This window comes from Notolepis coatsorum (assembly GCF_963971535.1).
Source record: "Notolepis coatsorum genome assembly, chromosome: 15".
NCBI lineage: Eukaryota > Metazoa > Chordata > Actinopteri > Aulopiformes > Paralepididae > Notolepis > Notolepis coatsorum.
The window spans coordinates 83,735,329-83,755,968 of record NC_140179.1 but is presented as its reverse complement, the minus strand read 5'-3'; the positions used below and the strand labels follow the sequence as shown (position 1 = coordinate 83,755,968).

Genomic DNA, 20,640 nt, shown 5'->3' with positions numbered 1-20,640 from the left:
TGAGGGGTGTCTAAAATATGTGTTTCTTGTGGGGAATTAAAATATAGGAAACATTTTCGGATATGATAACTCTAACTTACATCATTTTGTATTTCAAACTGGCAGATTTGACAATTTTTCACCCCTTTGCAGGGCCGGACTGGGGGAATTATTCAGGCCAGGAAATATAGTGCGAAATATAGCCCAAGTCAGGCAAATTTTTAAGCAGGGGGTCTGGGGGTCCCCCACCAGGAAGATTTTTGTTACAATGACTTAATTCCCTACATGCTGGTGCAGGACTTTTAAAATGTTTACCCTTTAAATGCCATTGTTTGTGATGGCATCACAAATTATTGTTAAAAAAACACACACATTTAAATATTTTCAATATATCAAATGCAAAGTGGATTTTTCTGGGGGGGATTATTACAGGCTAATAATTGTTATAATCATCATGTGTCAATGATTAGCAACAACACTGATTTTGATGGATTTTTAGTTTTTGTAATGTCAGACTTAACAACTCAGAAATCAGAAAAGTTAGAGTATTTCATTTTTAATCTGACATTACAAGAAAAATTTAAATGGTTATGATCAGGACTGAAGTTGAATAAAAGATTTATGCAGGGAAAAATGACAGGGGATGATGATGATGCATGGTAACATTAGCTATGTTAGCTAGCTAGCATGTTTATTTTTATCACTGACTAACCTGGTGGTCCCGTGGTGCAAGAAAACATTTGGTCAATGTTGCCACATTTAGCGGCAACATTTAGGGCGTGCCGTCTCTGCTCCATGCTTCCTCTTTTTTTCACTGTTGAAGTGTTGAAACATTTCATTTCCAGTAATTCCTATCTGACTGTTCTGTGAAATACAAGCAGTCAGCAGTATGTATTTTTCTCTCCCTCCCTCTCTGCCCCACCCTTCCTCTTTTTTCCACTGTTGAAACATTTCATTTCCAGTCATTTCCATCTGACTGTTCTGTGAAATACAAGCAGTAAGCAGTATGTATTTTTCTCTCTTTCCCTCTCTGCTCGACCCTTCCTCTTTTTCCACTGTCCATCTGCAAGCGCAGGTTATGCTTGAAATTTTTTGTCTTTCGCTGTCTCTCCCTGTCATTTTGCAGAAGTGCCATCTGCCATTCCATTCGCCATCTGAAGACATGGCTCAAAAGGGACTATACCTAGACACTTAGCTTAAGGCACCCTTGCATGTTGTATGAGTCTGTATGTATATAAATGTTAAATGGTATATGTGATGTGTTGTGATGTCACGTTTTGTATGATGCATGTTTTAAGCATCACATTCCCCCACCCCCCTACAAGGACCACAATGGAAATAAGCTCTGAGCTTTTTTGTGTTTCATCCTTGGCAGTATATCCCGACTGTGCTCTTCTGTCACATGTTTATTTTTTATATTGTCAAATAAAGTCATTCATTCATTCATTCATTCATCTCAACTGTCAATCAGTTGTATGGCCTGGTACCGCCTCCACCAATCACATGCGGCTCCCTTTGTGTGTGTGTGACAGACAGACAGAGCTCCTGATGGCCAGTCCGGGCCTTCGCCATACATGGATGCCAACATGAATCTGAAGGAAATCCTAACATGCAAGGTGTCTAAATGATGCATTTCTTAATGGGGAATTTAAATATGAGTAAATTTTTGGGATAGGATAACTCTAACCTACATAATTTTGTATTGCAAAATTTTGAAGATTTTAAAAGATATGGGAAATAATTTATAATGACAAAGCCATCATTAGCACTATCCATCATCACACATCGTCACACGTGCAGAGTTCAGGAAGAAATCCTCGACATTCTGTGTTACACCCTGTATGAATGTTGGCTTTTTCTGAGGATGCTCCCTTTCTCTCATTAACTTATAGGTTAACCCAAAGTCTTTCATTTGTTGAAGAAGACGATACTTTTTAAGAATCGTGCCTGATGAACTCAGTGCTGGTTTTTGGCGCCGTGGGCCAGGAGTTTGTTTGTTTGTCTTCAGCTCTCTTCTGAGGATGTGGTGGAATAGCAGGGCCTTTTGGATTTTCTGATTCCTTACTTTGCTTCCTGATAGCATATTCTTTGTTTCCGTGCCTGGAGAGTCCAGTGGTGATGTACAGTATTTGTAGCCGTTTTTCAGCACATTATTGTTTTTCTCAGGTTGTTTTGTTGCTTTGTTACATTTGTAATCTTCTCTTTTAAAGTTTGTATTTATCTTGAATGCCTTTTTCGTGTTTTACTTTGTTTCTGTTCCTGTCTGAGAGACTCTCTGCGCTGTCTGGCATTGTTATCTAGAATATCCTGATCTGGGGGGGTGTCTGCCTCCAGCACCGCACCTTCACAGGACCTTTTCTATCTGCACCTTTTCTGGACCTCTCCAATATTTTCTCCGATACCTCTGTGCCCTGTCTCCCATCTTGTCTATTTCTATTACTTTTTTGTCTTGAACCCTCTTTTTCCACCTTTGTCTTTCCTGCTCTTGCATGACATGTTTGCTCTCTTCGTCACTGTGTAATTCTTCTCTTCTCTTTCATTGGTACTCTCTATTTCTTCTCCTTCGCTCCTCAACTGACAATTTCTGTCTAGCCATGCTTTCCTATAATACAAAAGTCATGAAAATGTATTAGAATAAGACTATAAAATCAGGTGTCTATTTACTAAACATGATTGATTGACGTTAAAGCTGCAGTGCGTAGTTTCTACATGTTGCAAACATCTTCACACTGGCTTGTGCAGACAAAATCCATGTTCAGTGGAAGCAGTGGGAGAAAATTCAAAGACATTCATTCCAATAATCCTAGGGTATATTACAACTAGTGCTGTCAATGGATTAAAATATATAATCGTGATTAATCGCATGATTGTCCATAGTTAACTCGCGATTAATCATGAATTAATCGCATTTTTTTTAACATATCTTTTTTTATCTACCTTAAACAGATATTTTTCAAGTTCCAAGTTTTAATAATCTTATCAACATGAGTCAACAAATGCTTGCTTTATGCAGCCATTTAACACAAAAGGATGACCCTCATGCATTGCAAATTTGCATCAAATTCAAAACAGAGTGATGCACAAAATAACTTAAAAGAAAATAATAATTTAAAACAATGAATAAAGTGTGCATGAAATAATAGGGGAAAGAAAACGTTAGGAACTTGTTACATTCACCCACACAAGGGCTGAGTAATCACACACCCCCCCTCTCTCTCTCTCACACTCACACTCTCCCGGCTCTCTTTCTCTCTTGCCCCTTCCTCATCTCTCTCACCCCCCTCTCTCTATATATATATCTCACACACACACACACACACACACTTCAGAAACAAACATAGTATCAATGAGAGCATCAATAATACACCTGAGTGAAGTCTAGTAATACAAAAATAATAATAATCTTAAAAGTTAATCGTGAGTTAAAAAAAATAGTGGCGTTAATAGAATCGGGCGATAACGCGTTAATACCGTGTTAACTTTGACAGCCTTAATTACAACTGATAAGATTGTGACAACTGACTAGCAAAGAATTATCCTGTTGATCACTCCATACCATAATGTATTACACTATGGATGGAAAGTCAGAGAAAGGATGATGCAGCAATCTAGACACGCATGGACCAGTCCTATATTAAGAATTATTATAAAGATATTAAGATGAAATCAAATCAAATCAAATTTATTTGTAAGGCCCGACAACACACGTTAATGTCCCCATGGGCCGTACACGTCTTCTTTAAACAAGTCAAGAAGAAACATAACAATAAGTCAAGAACAGAACAAGAACACAACAACAAATTTAAAAGAAATGCAAATAAATGAAAGAATGCAAGCACTCCCAGACATACCCCACGCGAAGGTAAGGAACAACTCACTAAAACCTAACAAATATCCACAGTTTACCACCGTGCCCCTCTGCTCTGATGATCTAAGTAAACAGTATAATAACAAGAATAACTGTTTTCTTCTGTCTTGTATCTCTTCTGGGATATGAAAGGGCAACATGGAACTCCTTCCCCGCTCTATAAGAGGCAAGAGTGTAGATGTTTGGTAGTGAAAACTACACACTGCACCATATTTTACATCAATCAATCAATCAACGTAGACAAGTGATATATTTATATTTATTTATTAACACATGTGCTGGGAAAGTAAGACAATTATTCAATAAGCAGACCACAGCCTGCCCATGCTCTGATGCATGCTATTATATGCACACTTCTGTGCAGATAAAACTCTGAAATAACATTTAAATCCTTTACCATGTTCAAAAATAGTATAATAATAGCATATTATGAGGTTATTGATGGATTTGTCAACTCCATCAGTTTACACGTCAACTCCGTCAGACACACAATCTGATGGAGTTGACGTCTGACGGAGTTGACAAAAGGGCACACATTTTCCCTCCAAGCCTGTATTGTGCACTGCAGCTAGCTAGTTTTTTTGGCAGTTGCTAGCTGTCTTAATAATCTCACTGAAACACTTGAATTCAATCCACTATTGTTTTTTTAAAAGTATAATAACGGAGAGACGGTGTTGACATGTTCCAGCTGTGACCATCGGAATATTGACATTGTTTGTCTAAAATATCAAAAAGTGTAAAACTTACCAGACCATGTGTGGTAGTGTTGCATTCACCACATTCAGGGGAAGGAAAAGGGGTCCTCAGGGATAGAGATAGCCATGCTATTGCCTGATTTAATTAGGTTTATGAAAAGGTCTGACAGAGTTGACATAAACTGAGGACACAACTTTGATAGGTAGATTTCTATGGGCAATATTATTTGAGTTTCATGGCATGCATTGTTTTATACATGTATAACCCTTATCTTTCATTTGATATGTATGTTTTCACAAGTGGAGAGGTCTTTCAAGCTTTTTTGGGCTGGTCAATAATGTAACCCCTTGCTGAGGACAAGATAATTAACATGGGAGCTTCTAACCACAGATTATACATTTAAACAAATATCCCCCAAAAAACAAATATATGTGCTAAAACATAACATCAGTATACACAATACCTTTAGATGTAACTTTGTGAGTATATCACTCATTATGAATTTCTTTATTTTTTATATAAATTAGACTTTTCTATGTAGGACATGTTTTGTCCCAACTCTCAAGAATCAGTGATAAATAATAAATCAACTACTGCTGCTGGTAGTGGACTATTAATACCGTAGTACCAGACAACAGCCACTAGAGGTTGCTGTCTGACTGCATATTAGGCAGCTACCTTGAGCAGCTACATTGCAGGTGTTTTAGCTGGCATGGCCACCAATAAGCAAACTGATGATGAGTTGAAGCATAGCTCTGTCTCCTAGACACACGTCAAAACAACCAAAACAACTGTTAGAATATGGATTATTTAACCGCTTCAGAGGAGACTTTAATAATACAGTGCTTCTTAACCTTTTCTATGTCAATTGATACACATTACAACACCTGGAATGCCCTCCAACTGACTCTGAAGCTGAAGGTTCTTCCTTTTCTTGCTGCATTTAAAAGTATGATCTCCAACCACTGTGTACTCGTGTACATTTCTGGTAGACTATATCTTGTTTTGTAAGCTTGTTGTTGCTGTAAATTAAGGTAACCTCAGTGTCTCACGAGTTGTAATACAGGTTTGAAATTAAATTAAATGAGGCCATGGACGTCCATCTAAAAAGATTGTTGTTGTTAGAAATTATTACTGTAAGTCCTAACTTCAGGATGGTTAAATGCAGAGGGCAAATTTCGGATATATGTAAAAATGTACTTGACAATAAATATAACTTAACTTAATTCTATAACTGTCTATATAAGTTACACTACAGTTCAGGTTAAATGGTTCTACACTACAGTTCAGTTTAAATGGTTATACAGGTACGCTACAGTTAAATTAAAATACTTCTATGCTACAGGTCACTTTAAATACAGAATATGGGTGAAATTCACAGTGATGCATGTATCAATATGTCATTGTAAATATATGTAGCAATTGACAGCAAATATATGTAGCAATACATTGTAAATCCAATGTCCATATACCTTGGCAGGATTACTGCAGAAACATGAGAGCGATGAGAGATTGACGAGACCTTGACGACTCCATTGATATTGGATGCCGTATATAGGAAGCCTTTCCAAACAAAACCAGCTTCATCAACAAAAATAACTCCACATTCACCGTTAGAAGGGGATGTTTATCCTATTCTTCAAAACAAATCCCATGCAGGAAGCTGCATGGGGGGCGGGAACAAACAGCAACATCTCCTTTGCAACAGCAAAGGATCCATAGATCCAGGCCAATATGCTGGCACGAAAATGTTATATGTGTACTACAGACAATGCGAAAATAAGCCTGTTCAGAGCCTATTGTACTCCATTTTATACTGCACACCTCTGGTGTAATTATAGCACAGCACAATAAAAACAAAAAAAACTGCAGGTAGCATATAATGATGTATTTAGGATCCTCCTTAAGCTCCCAAGACGGACTAGTGCAAGCCATTTGTGACTAGAAATGTCCCCACCTTCCATGCTCTGCTGAGGAACTTGATGTTTAAATTATGTGTCGACTAAAAAAAAGAAAACAAGATAATAGGTGCCATTAGTGATGTAAAACAAAGTGATACAAGGGGCCTTGTTTCTTTTGTTATTGTATTCTTGTTGTTGTTTTGTATATGTGTAATATGGACGTTGAGTCTGAAATAAAGTCTTCTTCATAATCATCATCCATCCATCTAGGGTCCATGCAGGTGTGGTGGAGGCCCCTCCCCCCTCCTCCTCCACCTCTGTCCTTCACCGACCTCCTCTCACCCCCCACCCGCCCACGGTGGGCGATACCCTGGCCACGCTGAGGGAGGTCAGCAGCACCCCCTCCTCCCCCGAGCCCAACCGCCGCCCCCCTCCTCCTTCCCCCTCCACCGAACTGCCCCGCCTGGTCGTCAGCCCGCCCTGAACGTGGAGTTCAACATCACAGTTGGCAGGAAACCCCAGAGCGGCCTGGAGTCGCTGGACCGCCGTGCCCAGCAGGCCTCACAGAAGCCTGGGCCTCAGGTAGATCCCTCCCCCACCGAGGAGCACGCCGACTGGTGGAACAACTCCAGGTGATTAAATGGTTTCGATTGAATAGATTTCTGCCCATAGATTTGTAATCCCATAGGAACATTCTGATGCTTTTTATTGGGGTCTCTTTTTTTGAGTTTCTCATTTAGATATTAAGATATTTAGATATCACTTTTTGTGCTCACTGATATCTGAATCAAGATTCTTGTTTGAGACCATTTGAGAATTATTTGAGAAGTCGTTGATCTTCAATATCGTCTCATTAGGGTCTCTAAGTTCTAGGAGACATAAAAACATCCACACTGAGGTTTATTTGAGATTTCACTTCAATCTCATGTTCTCATTTGTACAGCTAGAGCTAAATGATACTTGTTTGAGAGGATATAAAGATCTCATAGCTTGATCTTGACCCAGCTTGACCCTGATGTAAACAAGACAAACGTCTTTCTCTGGTCTGCATCCCCTTAACAATTGTGTGTATTGAGCCGTACTGTATTGTACCCATTCTGCAATTTGTTAAATAAAGTTTTCATTCATTCATTCATTCATTCATCTAATACCAACAACATCAGCTCAGCTATATTTGAATTTGAGAAACATGAGAAAACGTCCTCCTTCTCATTTCGGAATCTAACAGATCTCTCTTTTTGTCTGGGTGAAGTAAATGAGTTGTAAATTAGACCTCGTCTTGGATTCTTCTGAGATGAGACTGATGTCTCCCTCGTCTTCCAGGGACGGCTCCTCAGTCTCCAGCTCTCCCACCCAACGGGGGCCAAAGCAGTTCCGTTGGGGTGTCCCTAAAGACGGTGGCTCGCCTCTGAAGCTCTGCAGACGGCAACTGTCCTTCCAGTTCTCCAGACGGTCTGGTTCTGGTTCTAAAGGTTGTGTCCGGAGCCTGCCGAGCCCAACGGCGCTGGACAGAAAGAGGAGAAGTCTCTTCAGATACCCTCCCCAGCCTGGCCAGGACGAGGCCCCGTGGGACCCGCATGCACAACACCACTTTCAGGCCACCACCGAGGAAGAGGACAGAGGCGAGAAGGCGGCCAAAAGACAGTCAAGAGAATAACTCCCAATCGCGGAACCAAGATCTCATCTGCATAACCTTACATCCTTCAACACACACACACCAATCACTGTTCCTCGCCACAAGAGCTGATCATATGAATGTTGGGTGTTTTAACATGGTGATCGACATTTATCTCTGGCAGGGGTGGCCCAAGCCTTTACGGGGCCCTAAGCTGATTTTGATTGGGTGTATTTTGCTGTGCTGTCTGGCACTTACCTCTTAATCTGCCCCTCTCTCTCCTTTGCAACTTGTGAGCATGAATTCCTTTGCATTGATACACATAAAAGGACTATATCCACAATGGAAATTAATTTAGAGAACATCTAAAGCCACATAAGAAAGGAACCTGCCGACATAGTAATAGCTGTATTTTCAAAAACAATACATAGGAAGTAGCATTTGCACACATACAGCTCCTGAGCTAGTATTGAGCTTAGTATTTTTTGTGTGCCTCGTTTTGCTCGTATCCTGTTGATTTTGTATAATTGTATAGATTTTTGTCAACAAAAAATGTTTTGCTTACTTATGCCTTGTGTCGATCAGTTCAGGGTCCATTTTTTACCCGTCGGTAGTGTGATAGTAAAGGGTTAATCTTCTGTAGTGTGGCAGTGAAAGGGTTAACATGCTGTTACGTATAGCAGTGAAAGGGTTATCCTTCTGTGTATTGTCGCAGTGAAAGGGTTAACCGTTTGGTAGTGCGGCAGTGAAAGGGTTAAGCTAGCTTGACACAGCTACAAGATTTGATGCTATCGCCACACACAGCCAATGATCTTCAGTACAGCATTGGGCCTGTAACACCAGGACATGTAAATGTAATAACTTTTTAATTTGGTCAACTAATAGTTATAGGACTTTGTCCTATTTACTTTCAAATGTAATAAAACCGGATAATGCAATAAATATGTGGAACGGTAATGTAACACATTTTCCCGGATAATGTAATAACTTATTATTATTATTATTATTATTATTATTATTATTATTTTATTATTATTATTATTATTATTATTATTATTATTATTATTATTATTATTATTATTATTATTATTATTATTATTATTATTATTATTATTATTATTATCCGGTGGTTATTACATTTTGAAAAGTTATTACACTTCCCGCTGTTATTACATTTTAAAGTCCTATTAAATGAAAAGGTTACATTTTGAAAAGTTATTACATCTCCCAGTGTTATTATAATTGAAAGTCCTTCTAAAGGAAAAGGTTATTTATTACATTTTGAAAAGTTATTACACTTCCCGGTGTTGATCTTCAAGGCCGTCCATATTCTGTACCTATACCTGCCCTGATATATGGCTCTGGACGACAACATGGTAACCAAAGAACAACCTGCAAAAAGAAAACCCCTCTGTGGCTCATTCAGAGACCATATGCAAAGCAAAACTATCAAAAATAGTATTTAGCATGACGTGTTTCAGGACTCATATTTATTTAACTGTTAATACAAGCTCTTAATACAAAACACAGTTATAGACCACATTATGTCCTCTGATATGCCTAGTTCTGTATCGTTAGTGGCTTAGCTTGGCTTCGCCTTCTGCACTATCTCGCGTACGTGCACGCGTACTGAATAAACCACAAATGTACCTCTAATACCAGTATTAGTCTGACCACACCCCTCATCAGCTTACCTTCATAAGCAGGTGTGTGGTCACCTGCTCTCCTCCTTCTCGCTTTCACCACAAGGAAGAGGTGCCTCGGTAGATCCCCACACTTGACACCATGATGGAAGAAATTGGATTAGGAACAGCTTGGGAAACAAGGATACGTTGACATCATATCTTTATTTTCTCTCTCACTATTTTCGAGAAAATACGGCGATATTGTCTTCGTACTGGAGTGTCTAGAAGATGATGATCATTCTACAAACCCTCCACCGGTTTTCGTATTGGGAGCACGCCGCTGCATGCTTCTCAACTGCAGTTCCTTGCTGTGTTTGTTGGGGTGAAACCTGTCAAGCCACAGCTGAACTGTCGGACATGCCGCTGTTGTGAGGAGCGGTGCGTTCCAGGTTGGGTGAGTAGTGTTTGCTGGCGGGCTCCACTTGTCTGTTAGTGCTATGGGGGCTACTAGACGAAGTTTATGGAAACCGGCCCCAGGCTAGGGTCCTTTGTTTAGCCGTCTAGGCGACAGAAGGCCTTGGTCTGGCGACCATTATAGTTTTAACTAGTGGGCCGCGACCATTGACACTGGTGATCCCTGTGTGTTCTGGACGAGTGGATTCTCTCTGTCACCGTGTTAAGACCCCATCTTTCATATCCAAATGAGAGTATTCCTTCACGAGGGGATATGTGCATGTAATGTGCGATAGCGGCAGATTCATGTTCAAAGTCAGCTATACAGGCCAGTTGGTACTGTGCTGATTCCGCCGGACGTGTTATTATCACCGTTGTGAAGCGGTGTTGACGTCTTGTTTTTCCTTTTCTCTTAAAAAGTGAGGAGGGTTCAGAACGGCGGCCTGTCTGGGTGAGTGTTATGTCATTGTTTACATGTTCATAGCTTACGGTTAGCCGGTCGGTGGCCTGGCGCGGGGTGGCTTGGCTTCTCGCGCGCCGCCGGGAGCTCGCTCCTGATCGCGTGCGTCGTAGATCGGCGTCTCGCGAGCGGAAGCGATAGCACCCGAACGGCTGGAGCAGCCGTTAGCTTGATGCTATTCTGTTGAACGTGCTTTGATTTTTAACATGTTTTACACTTTTGACCACGACGTCATCCTTGACAGGGGATGTTCGTCAACCCTGCCCGAGCCTAGACGGGGATTGCGTCAACAAAGAGGACTGTAGCGACTGGTGGAGCGGCGACGCTGCCCGGATCGAACAACACGGGACGCTTGTGACTGCACTTCGCTGATCTGCGTTCCGGGCAGGTACGGGGTTGGCCAGACCCTCATAACACGTCTTCTGGTTTTACCTTGCTAAATGTATTGTGAATGACGGTGTTTTTTCCCAAAGCGTGTGTTGTTGCAATGCATTTGAGATACGTTGCGGGTTGTGTGTGAGCTGTTTTTGTCACTGGCAGTAGCTTCTCCGTGCAGGTCGTGATGTATTGATCTGGTTGTTGTGTGAGAAACATCATGGTGTTTATGTGTACCGTGTACTCACTACTAAGGCAACTAACCTATGAAGCTATGCTTGGTGACGAGTGAGTAAAAGAATGTTCTTTCTCAGACTGTAATGACAATGAACAGTGAGTTCACACATTAACAGGTTTTCCTGTTTTAACTGGCCGTATTGAGGGTGAAATAGGAGGATTGTGTTTCCCCCCCCGGTTCCCTGGGGACTTTATCACCTCCTATCAGACATGTTGTGCATTAATTGTGTCTTTTGTGTGGTAGGGATACGATGTAACTCTCAGCTTGATTGCTGAGGTTGTGCTAAATCTGCTGGAGAAACTTATTTCCTAAAGGGAAATTGGTTTGGTTGCTGTCGTGTGCTTAGCAAGGCCTGTGGTCGATACTAATCAAGAATGATGTATTCTCTCATTGTGATGATGATGGGTTGTGTGTGTCATGTGACCTACAACTGGGTTGTACTGGCCACAGAAGCACATGTGTATGTTGGACCGGGGTTCTTAGAGCCCTCTCTATTCTGTGTTTTTTCCTTAGTAAAAATCAGATAGCAGGTTAGCTCGTGCGCTGTGTGGAGCTGTGAAACGCTTCATAGAGCTGACTATGACTGTGTCATATTCTCTTTTTGTCGTTACGTCGTATCATGGGTGTGGGGTCGTAAAGGGGTGAACTGGTAACCTTTCCTCTCCCCATTGTTCTGTCGGTCAGGGGTACACCCCCTGTCCTTCAAGGTTCCCGTCACGTGGCGGTTCGGCACGTTACGGGGGGGGGGGGGGGGGGGGGGGGAGGGAGTTCCTGGTCCCACGGCCTGGTATATTGGGCGTGTGCACCGCAGGAATTCCCCCGCCATAGAGTACGTCACCGTGCGCGTCTCTGTTGGTAGGACTTCCGTGTGCTGTTCAGGTCCATGTGATGGATCTGTTTTCAGGGGGGGTGGTCAGGGCTCCTCCTCACCAAGCGCCTACTCAGGCCTTCTGTGAGTTCGGACTCCTTCTTCCATGTGATCCATGTGAGGAAGCCTCCATCAGAGTACAGAGCCTTCCTCCTCAGATTGTCAAAGTGAGTGGACCCTCTAGAAGGGTCCTTTTCTATTGTATGTATATTCGATTCAATTCGTTTATTGAGTGTGTATGGGTTCGGTGCCTCTTCCCCGGAGGCCCTAAAACCAGTTTTTTACATGGCTCAAGGTGCAATATATTCTTTTCAATCTGTACAGCTCGCGTGGGAAGTCTCTCTGGGGATCCCCGTCTCTTTCCTATGGGAGGGTGGTGGGATGTAAAAATGTGTAAATTTTTTACCCCGGCTGTGTAGACTGGGATACATACTGTTGATGCTTCCTTCTTTCTATTCCAGAAGTGTTGGAGTTAGGGAGTGTCACACCCCTCTTGTCGTTCCCCTGGGCGCCTTGGGGATTCAATGGCAGGTCTAAATAGCCTGTTCATTGATGGGGGTGTGTCCCGACGCACGTATAGTGCTAGCTCGCTGTAAACAGGCGATTGACTGGCACGCCTTAGTTGCTTGTGGTTGAAACAGCGTTTTTATAAAGCAACTGAGATGGGGGTTTTTCCTCTTCCGGCGACCACATCCCATGACCTGGGTGGGTTGTCGACGGATCCTCGTTCATGTCTGGGGGATGATGACGGGATGGATCTGAACATATGTAGTGGGGTCTCACGCCCTTGGGGTGGGCCACCAGGCGCGGTTCGTCCCGACGTCTGGGTGGCGCCTTCTTTTCATGTTAAGATCAACACGCATATCTGCCCTTTTCCTGGGGCATGTCGGCGTGGTTAGGGCACGGGACTGGTTCTGGTCACGCTGGTCCAGATCAGTTGAACCCGTTGTCCGCCGGGGATGCAGATCTGCTGTTCTGGTACCCTGAGGGACTTGGGCTTTTTTCAGGGGGAAAAATGCCAGGTCGGTCTGGGTGTCACAGGGTTAAGCGCTATGGAGACCCTGGTTGGGTATGTTTTTACTCAGCACTGTCGTCATGGCTTACAGCCATGCCATTCTGTACGCGCTCGATCTCGTCGGATCTCGGCCGCTACACAGGTTGGTCCTGGTTAGTACTTGGTTGGGAGACCGCCGGGGAATACCAGGTACGGTGTGCTTAGGGGCTGGTTCTCCATTGTTTTTCGCTCCTCTCTCACGCATGGCGAAGAGGGGCCTGTGGGGGGGGGTTTTTGACCTCCTCTGGTGACCCTGTGCTTCCCGTACCGCCAGGCCCGGTCCGAAGTGATGTTTGCGACCCGTAGGCCTGGGTTAACCCTTTTTGGAAACTGAAACACTTGTACTGCGGTATAGCCGGTGTATACCCGCAGGTGTGTTTTGGAGTTTTTTCTTGAGGGGTTATAGGAACAACCACCGCATTGGGTAACACCGAGGTGGTTGATTCCCTGGTGTGTTGGAGCAGTGTCAACTCCCGGGTTCACCGGTTGAGGGTGCCCCTGCACGTTCATGACGTCTGCCAATCGTGTCAGCCTTCTCTGCCTCGACCCCTCTGGGTGGGGGTTGTTAAATGGAGGCTTGGTCATGCAACACCGCCAGCTTACGCTCCTTCCGCCGGGGCGGCTGTGTTCAGCTGTCCCCTCTGGCGCCTGTCTCGTCCGCAGTCTCCAGGCTAGGGTTAACAGCCTGTTGCCTGGTTTTTCCCCGGTGCGCTGCCTGCTTCCGTTGGTTAACCTTTTTTGTGTGCTTACGGCCATGCTGACTGCCTATTCTGCAGGGTCAGTGTGCCAGGCGGTGTACTATTGGGGGGACGGGGCCCGCTCGGCTTACTGGCCTGGTTGGTTCCGCCTGGGAATACCAGGTGCAGTAACTGAGGGGCCTTTGTCCGAATACGCTGGCGATGTGGGGGGCGGGGCACTACGTGCCCACCTGGTGGGGTCTTGATGCTGGCATCATGGACTTCTCCGGGCCCCCATTCCAGGGAGTCCAGTCCTTTTGGTGGGTCTGGGTCTTCCTTCGTGCTCCGCTGCTACGGCCTTGCCACGGGGTTGGGTTTGCCCTTGACCCCGTGATTCTGGGGGCAGTAACGAGGTTGTTCCTCCGTTCGTTCCCGGGTGGCATGCGGGTTGTGCGTGTGTGTAGTCGTGGGTCAAGCCACGGTCTGCTCACCCTGTGCGTTAAGTTGCTTGAGAGCTCTTCGCACGGTCGGGTCCGTCGCCTTCCCGTGAAGCCTCTAATAGGGGGGATACCCTCCATTAGGGGGGGTCGGGGGGGCTCGGCCCTCCCTGTTCTGATGGTTTTGGGGGGCTGTCAGCGGGGTGTATTTGTCAGCCAAGTGGCTCCGCTTGGCCTCCCTTGTGCAGAAGGCGAAGCCAAGCTAAGCCACTAACGATACAGAACGTTAGGTTATGACTATAACCAAGTTCTGTTAGTTAGGGGCGATGCTTGGCTTCGGACGGCCGCTGCAGCCCTTGACCTCACCTTGTGGTGAAAGCTTGGGAAGGAGGAGAGCAGGTGACCACACACCTGCTTATGAAGGTAAGCTGATGAGGGGTGTGGTCAGACTAATACTGGTATTAGAGGTACATTTGTGGTTTATTCAGTACGCGTGCACGTACGCGAGATAGTGCAGAAGGCGAAGCCAAGCATCGCCCCTAACTAACAGAACTTGGTTATAGTCATAACCTAACGTTAAATGTAGTCAAAAGGCCTGTTGAACAAACTGTTACATCTACTTATATCCAATCAATGATACATCTGGTTTTTGTCTGAAATAATGCCTGGTCTTTACTTATTGATTCTACTTTATCTATTTTGTAATAAAACATTTACTGATTTACTTGGTGACTTGTCACCATTCATTGATATGAAAAGAATCACTTCACAGAGATGGTACAACCAGTTATGATAAGAATTTATTTAGAATTTATTTATCAGTGGACACTGTTTCAAGAAGGCAGACAGACTCTCCACTGAAGTTTTGACAAATTGGATAATTTTACCAATGTTGTTTGACAAATAAGTTGCACAGATTTTAAGTGTAGGTAATATAGAATGTGAGTAAGAAAGATTTAATTACATGGTATACTGAGAATGTTATCAGCTGTGATAAGTAGCTAGCGTACCGTAGCTTTACATATTACAGTAGGGTAGCTGACAGAATTAGCAGAGTCAGTAGCCAACAGAGTTAGCATGGTAGTAGCTAAGAGAGTTGTCATGGTGGTAGCCAACAGTGTTAGCATGTTGATAGCATGTTTGTTGGTAGCTAATAGAGTGTAAACATTGGTCGGTGGATGTTTGATGCCTAGCAGTGTTAGTAGCTAACAGAGTTGTCATGTTGGTAGCTAACAGAGTTACAGGTGATGGTGGTTGGTTGCTTGATGCCTGGCGCGGGCGAGGCCCACTCTGTCCTGTCCTCTGTCATAGATACTGTAGTACTCTGTCAGAAATACATCTCCCAGAATCCATAGCGGGCCCTGGGGGGACATGATGTCAACTGCCTGGAAACCACTGAAACACAACTCTCTGTCCCCGAGTACTTCCTGGAGAGAGAGAAAGAGAGAGAGGTGGGGGGAGACAGACAGACACAGACAAGAGTTAAGGTCCTCTGACTGTGAACACAAAGGTGTCTCTTAAGTTCTTGAAAAGTAGATAAGAGGAAAACAAACAAACATATATATATATTATATATATATTAGTACTCACCCTCTTGAGATAATTCTCGCCAGTCAGTGTATATTCCACTCCTCCCAGCGTGAAGGTGACATGGGGAAGACTGGAGACCCTGGCACAATCTATCAGATACTGAAACACATTTAAATACAATCTATTAGATATTGAAACACATTTAAAAACTATTTATCAGATACTGAAACACATTTAAAAACTATTTATCAGATAGAGAAACACATTTAAACACAATCTATCAGATAGTGAAACACTTAAATGCAATCTATCAGATAGTGAAACACATTTAAAAACAATATATATATATATATATGATACTTAAACACATTTAAATACAGTTTATCATATAGTGAAACACAATTAAATACAGTGTATAAGTACTGAACACATTTAAATACAGTATCAGGTACTAAAACACATTTAAATACAGTATTAAGTACTAAAACACATTTAAATACAGCAGTATCAAGTACTAAAACACATTTAAATACAGTATCAAGTACTAAAACACACGCTGGCCCTGATGGCATCCCTGTTCGTGTGCACAGTAACTGCACTGAGCTGCTGATTGAAATCATTGGCATGATTTAATTGAATTGATTAGTCGACAAAGTCCTATAACTATTAGTAAGACTGGATTTCTGTAGTCGAGGACAGTCCTGTTGTGTATACAACATCATGAATGATGGTATAGTAGCATGACAGTATAAACAGCTAAACCCCGCCTACCTCTCCGATATTAGTGGGCGTGGCTCCGATGAGCTGTTGGAGGGCGAGGATTGCGGTGGTCGGTCCGGCGATGAGGGAGGTTCCTGTGTCAACGATCGCCTGGCAACCGTGAGGACAGAACGAAGGGACACCCTGCACTGCCACACTAAAATACACACAAACAAACGCATGCACACGCACACGTGCACACGCACACACACACACACACACAAACAAACAAACAAACAGAGAGAGGAAACACACACAGAGAGAGAGAGAGAGGAAACACACACACACACACACACACACGTCACACACACACACACACACACACACACAAACAAACAAACAGAGAGAGGAAACACACACAGAGAGAGAGAGAGAGGAAACACACACACACACACACACACACGTCACACACACACACACACACACACAAACAAACAAACAGAGAGAGAAAACACACACAGAGAGAGAGAGAGAGGAAACACACACACACAGTAAACAATTATTTTTCACGTGAGCTTTAAATAAATGTAATTTGTCAATATTGCACATGTGGTGTGTTTTCTGCGTTCAGTTCCTCTGCTAATGTATGTAAACTAACATGTTTCAAGATTTTAGTGTATGCAGGGCGGCTGAGTGGCGCAGTGGGCAAGGCGCTCGCCACTAACGCAGGAGATGCTGGGTTCGAGCCCAGCTCTCGGCGTTGCTACCGGCTTGGCCAGTCGTCATACTAACACAATTGGCAGTATTAGAGGGTGGGAACGCCGGTGGGTGGGGATTGGACGTTGTGGACAGCGACTCCTACAGGTCGGTTGGTGCGCCTGTACAGCAGAATCAGGAAGTATCGGGGGCAGCGTGAGCCTCCCACGCGTTACTCCTCGCCACTGAGAGATTGCGCTGTTCAGGTGAAAAGATGCGATGGATGCCTCCTCGTGTACCGGGGGGGACACGTGATGCAAGGCTTGGTCCTCACTGCAGCCGACCAGTGGGAGGCATTAATCTAGCAACGTTCGAGACAGGGGAGGGGAGAATTGAAGGGAGAATTGGCGAGGCAAAATTGGGATGGGAGAAAAATAGAAAATAAGGAGAAAAGTGTATAAAAAAAAAAAAAATGTGTATGTTAAACATAAACATTTATCTACATGTATGTGTGTGTGTGTGTGTGTGTGTGTGTGTGTGTGCGTGTGTGCGTGTGTGCGTGTGTGCGTGCGTGCGTGCGTGTGATATCGGACCTGATATCGAAAGATATCAGATTTACCTTTGGGTCCTCTACATCACTGTACAAGCACTGTACTGTTAAGCCCAGCATGTTTGGCCTGTGTGATAATGATTCAGAGGTGTTCTGTAACAATCTCAGCGTGTGTGTGTGTGTGTGTGTGTGTGTGTGTGTGTGTGTGTGTGTGTGTGTGTGTGTGTGTGTGTGTGTGTGTGTGTTACCTGTCCACCTTGATCTGCCAGTATCCCTTGGCGGTGACAGGGAGCCAGTTGATCTTTCCACTGTACAGCTTCTCATCTGTTCCGCCTAGCAACAACTCACCCTTAGGGTCATCGCTATTAGTACTCCTAGATAGATAGATAGTCCAGGGACAATGAATGTGATTTCCTCAATTCCATTCCATTGTGCAAGGGCTAGTGCTAATGCTAGCCATTCAGAGCTAATGCTAATTGTCAGGGCTAATGGTAATGCTAGCTATCAGGGTGAATGCTAGCCATTCAGAGCTAATGCTAACTGTCAGGGCTAATGGTAATGCTAGCTATCAGGGCGAATGCTAGCTGTCAGGGCTAATGTTAGCTGTCAGGGCTAACGCTAATGCTAGCTATCAGGGCTAATGCTAACTGTCAGGGCTAATGGTAATGCTAGCTATCAGGGCTAATGTTAGCTGTCAGGGCGAATGCTAGCTGTCAGGGCTAATGTTAGCTGTCGGGGCTAATGCTAATGCTAGCTGTTCAGATCTCGTACTTGCTGAGGAAGAAGGAGAACACAGGTTGGTCCAGGATCTTCTGGGCCATCATGCTGTCGAATACGGGGTTCCCCAGGATCTCTGCCAGGGACGGGTAACCCAAACCCAACACACCGTCAAACTTAGCCATTACAAACACAAAGCCTGGCTCATACACAGACTCTCCAAACTCCTGCCTGAATACTGTCAGATCTCCCACCTGGAGGAGATAAGAGGAGAGGTGAGGAGATGAGGAGAGAGTGGAGAGAGGAGAGGAGAGGTGAGGTGAGGAGATGAGGAGAGAGTGGAGAGAGGAGAGGAGATGTGAGAAGAGAAGAGAAGAGAAGAGAAGAGAAGAGAAGAGAAGAGAAGAGAAGAGAAGAGAAGAGAAGAGAAGCGAAGAGAAGAGAAGAGAAGAGAAGAGAAGAGAAGAGAAGAGAAGAGAAGAGAAGAGAAGAGAAGAGAAGAGAAGAGAAGAGAAGAGAAGAGAAGAGGAAAGAAACCAACCAAAGACAGACAGGTACAAAAAACAGACATATCTACCTTGAGTGTCTCTCTACCCATAACCCCCAGCAGGTGTCCTGAGCCATAGTGGATTCCAAACATCCTGCCATCGTGATTGAAGGAGCTGGACTGAAAAGCCTTGAAACGCTGGTGCTTACCTGGAAACACACACACATTTTAAATGCTTTATTTATGTCCACATAAATACAAAGTACATTATAAGGACATAAACACTCACAATGCAATTAGTTCATTGGGAGTCATTCAATTACGTTTGTGACTGTGCAGCTGAGCACCCATCGTACACATACAATATTGACACAGATGATGTTTCAAATGTGGGTTAACAGATACAATAGCATTTCCGTAAATCTATCGACTGTGTATGGGTACAAAAAGCAACACTGTCTCCAAATTGAGCGGCTACCAATAATAGCAGATATAGAGCAATACCTTGCTAACTGTTTAGCCTTTCTCTTGGAGATGTGGGCGATCTGAAGGCCCCTAACCACCAGCTTGTGAACATGACCCAGGCAGGCTGCCAAACATTTTAACTAAAAGTTGACACTATAGCCTATAGTTGTGAGATGTTCAGCTTGAGCTGCTGATATTTCAGCAACTTGGTTAAAAAGGCTTCCTCCAGGCTGTGGTCGAAGGTACAGCCAACCTCTAGAATAAACACCTCTCTACTACTCTCATCAACCACAACAACGTCAGGGGTGTTGGCTGAGATGTTACAGAACACCTCTGAATCATTATCACACAGGCCAAACATGCTGGGCTTAACAGTACAGTGCTTGTACAGTGATGTAGTAGAGGACCCAAAGGTAGATCCTATATCTTTCGATATCAAGTCCGCAATTCTGTCGTGCCTACAAATGTAAAGCCCTTTGTAAGCATGGCAACCATTTAGGATGTGCAACATGGTGTATACAGTGATCTGCACATGGCCATGGTGTATACCAGGGGTGTCAAACTCATTTTCACAGAGGGCCACATCAGCATTATGGTTGCCCTCAAAGGGCCAAAGACCGTATACATGTTAATGTAATGTAAAATAAATGTAGCTACTCATTTACACATTGTTAAACATGTTGTTTCTGTATTTATTACTTATTCAAGTTATACATATTGCATATGCATTTGCATAGATGTAAAAATATATGTTAGCTTATGTTATTTTAACAAATAATTTTAGTTGATCAGAACCCCATATTACTCCATCAATCAATGATCAAACCATTCAAGTAAATAACAAAGAAGAATATCATCAAATACAAGCTATGACATTAAGTTTGTTCAAAACCTTTTTGTCACAGTCAAGAGGGGCAGAACTAACAACTGTGAGCTGCAAAGAACACGTGGGACAGATGTAGCAGATGTTACAAAAACAAATGGCTGCACACAACCTTGCATACATCCAACTAATGGAAGATTGTTTAATTAACTTTAATTAACAGATTGCAGAATGGGTACAGTACAGCTCAATACACACAATTGTTAAGGGGTTGCAGACCAGAGAAAGACTTTCGACTTGTTTACATCAGGGTCCCCCATTTTCAATTCGTAATGAAATTGCTATTATGTGTCTGCATGAACACACAACTGTAACTGTACTCAAAAATAACAAAATAAGGGTTGTCTCAGTTCACAACTATATTGGT

The 20,640-nt window shown here is 43.4% G+C and overlaps 1 protein-coding gene across 1 annotated transcript in view; it reads right to left on the bottom strand.

The window, feature by feature from the left end:
* Positions 1-15,484: 15,484 nt before the first annotated feature.
* Positions 15,485-20,640, bottom strand: part of nots (nothepsin) — a gene marked incomplete at both ends in the record, with an annotated part of 9,295 nt that continues 4,139 nt past the window's right edge. The window contains 6 exons of the mRNA XM_084331075.1: positions 15,485-15,673; positions 15,837-15,935; positions 16,548-16,692; positions 17,970-18,095; positions 18,493-18,692; positions 19,016-19,134. Coding sequence (XP_084187201.1) covers positions 15,485-15,673; positions 15,837-15,935; positions 16,548-16,692; positions 17,970-18,095; positions 18,493-18,692; positions 19,016-19,134 — 878 coding nt within the window. The remainder of the gene's footprint in view (positions 15,674-15,836; positions 15,936-16,547; positions 16,693-17,969; positions 18,096-18,492; positions 18,693-19,015; positions 19,135-20,640) is intronic.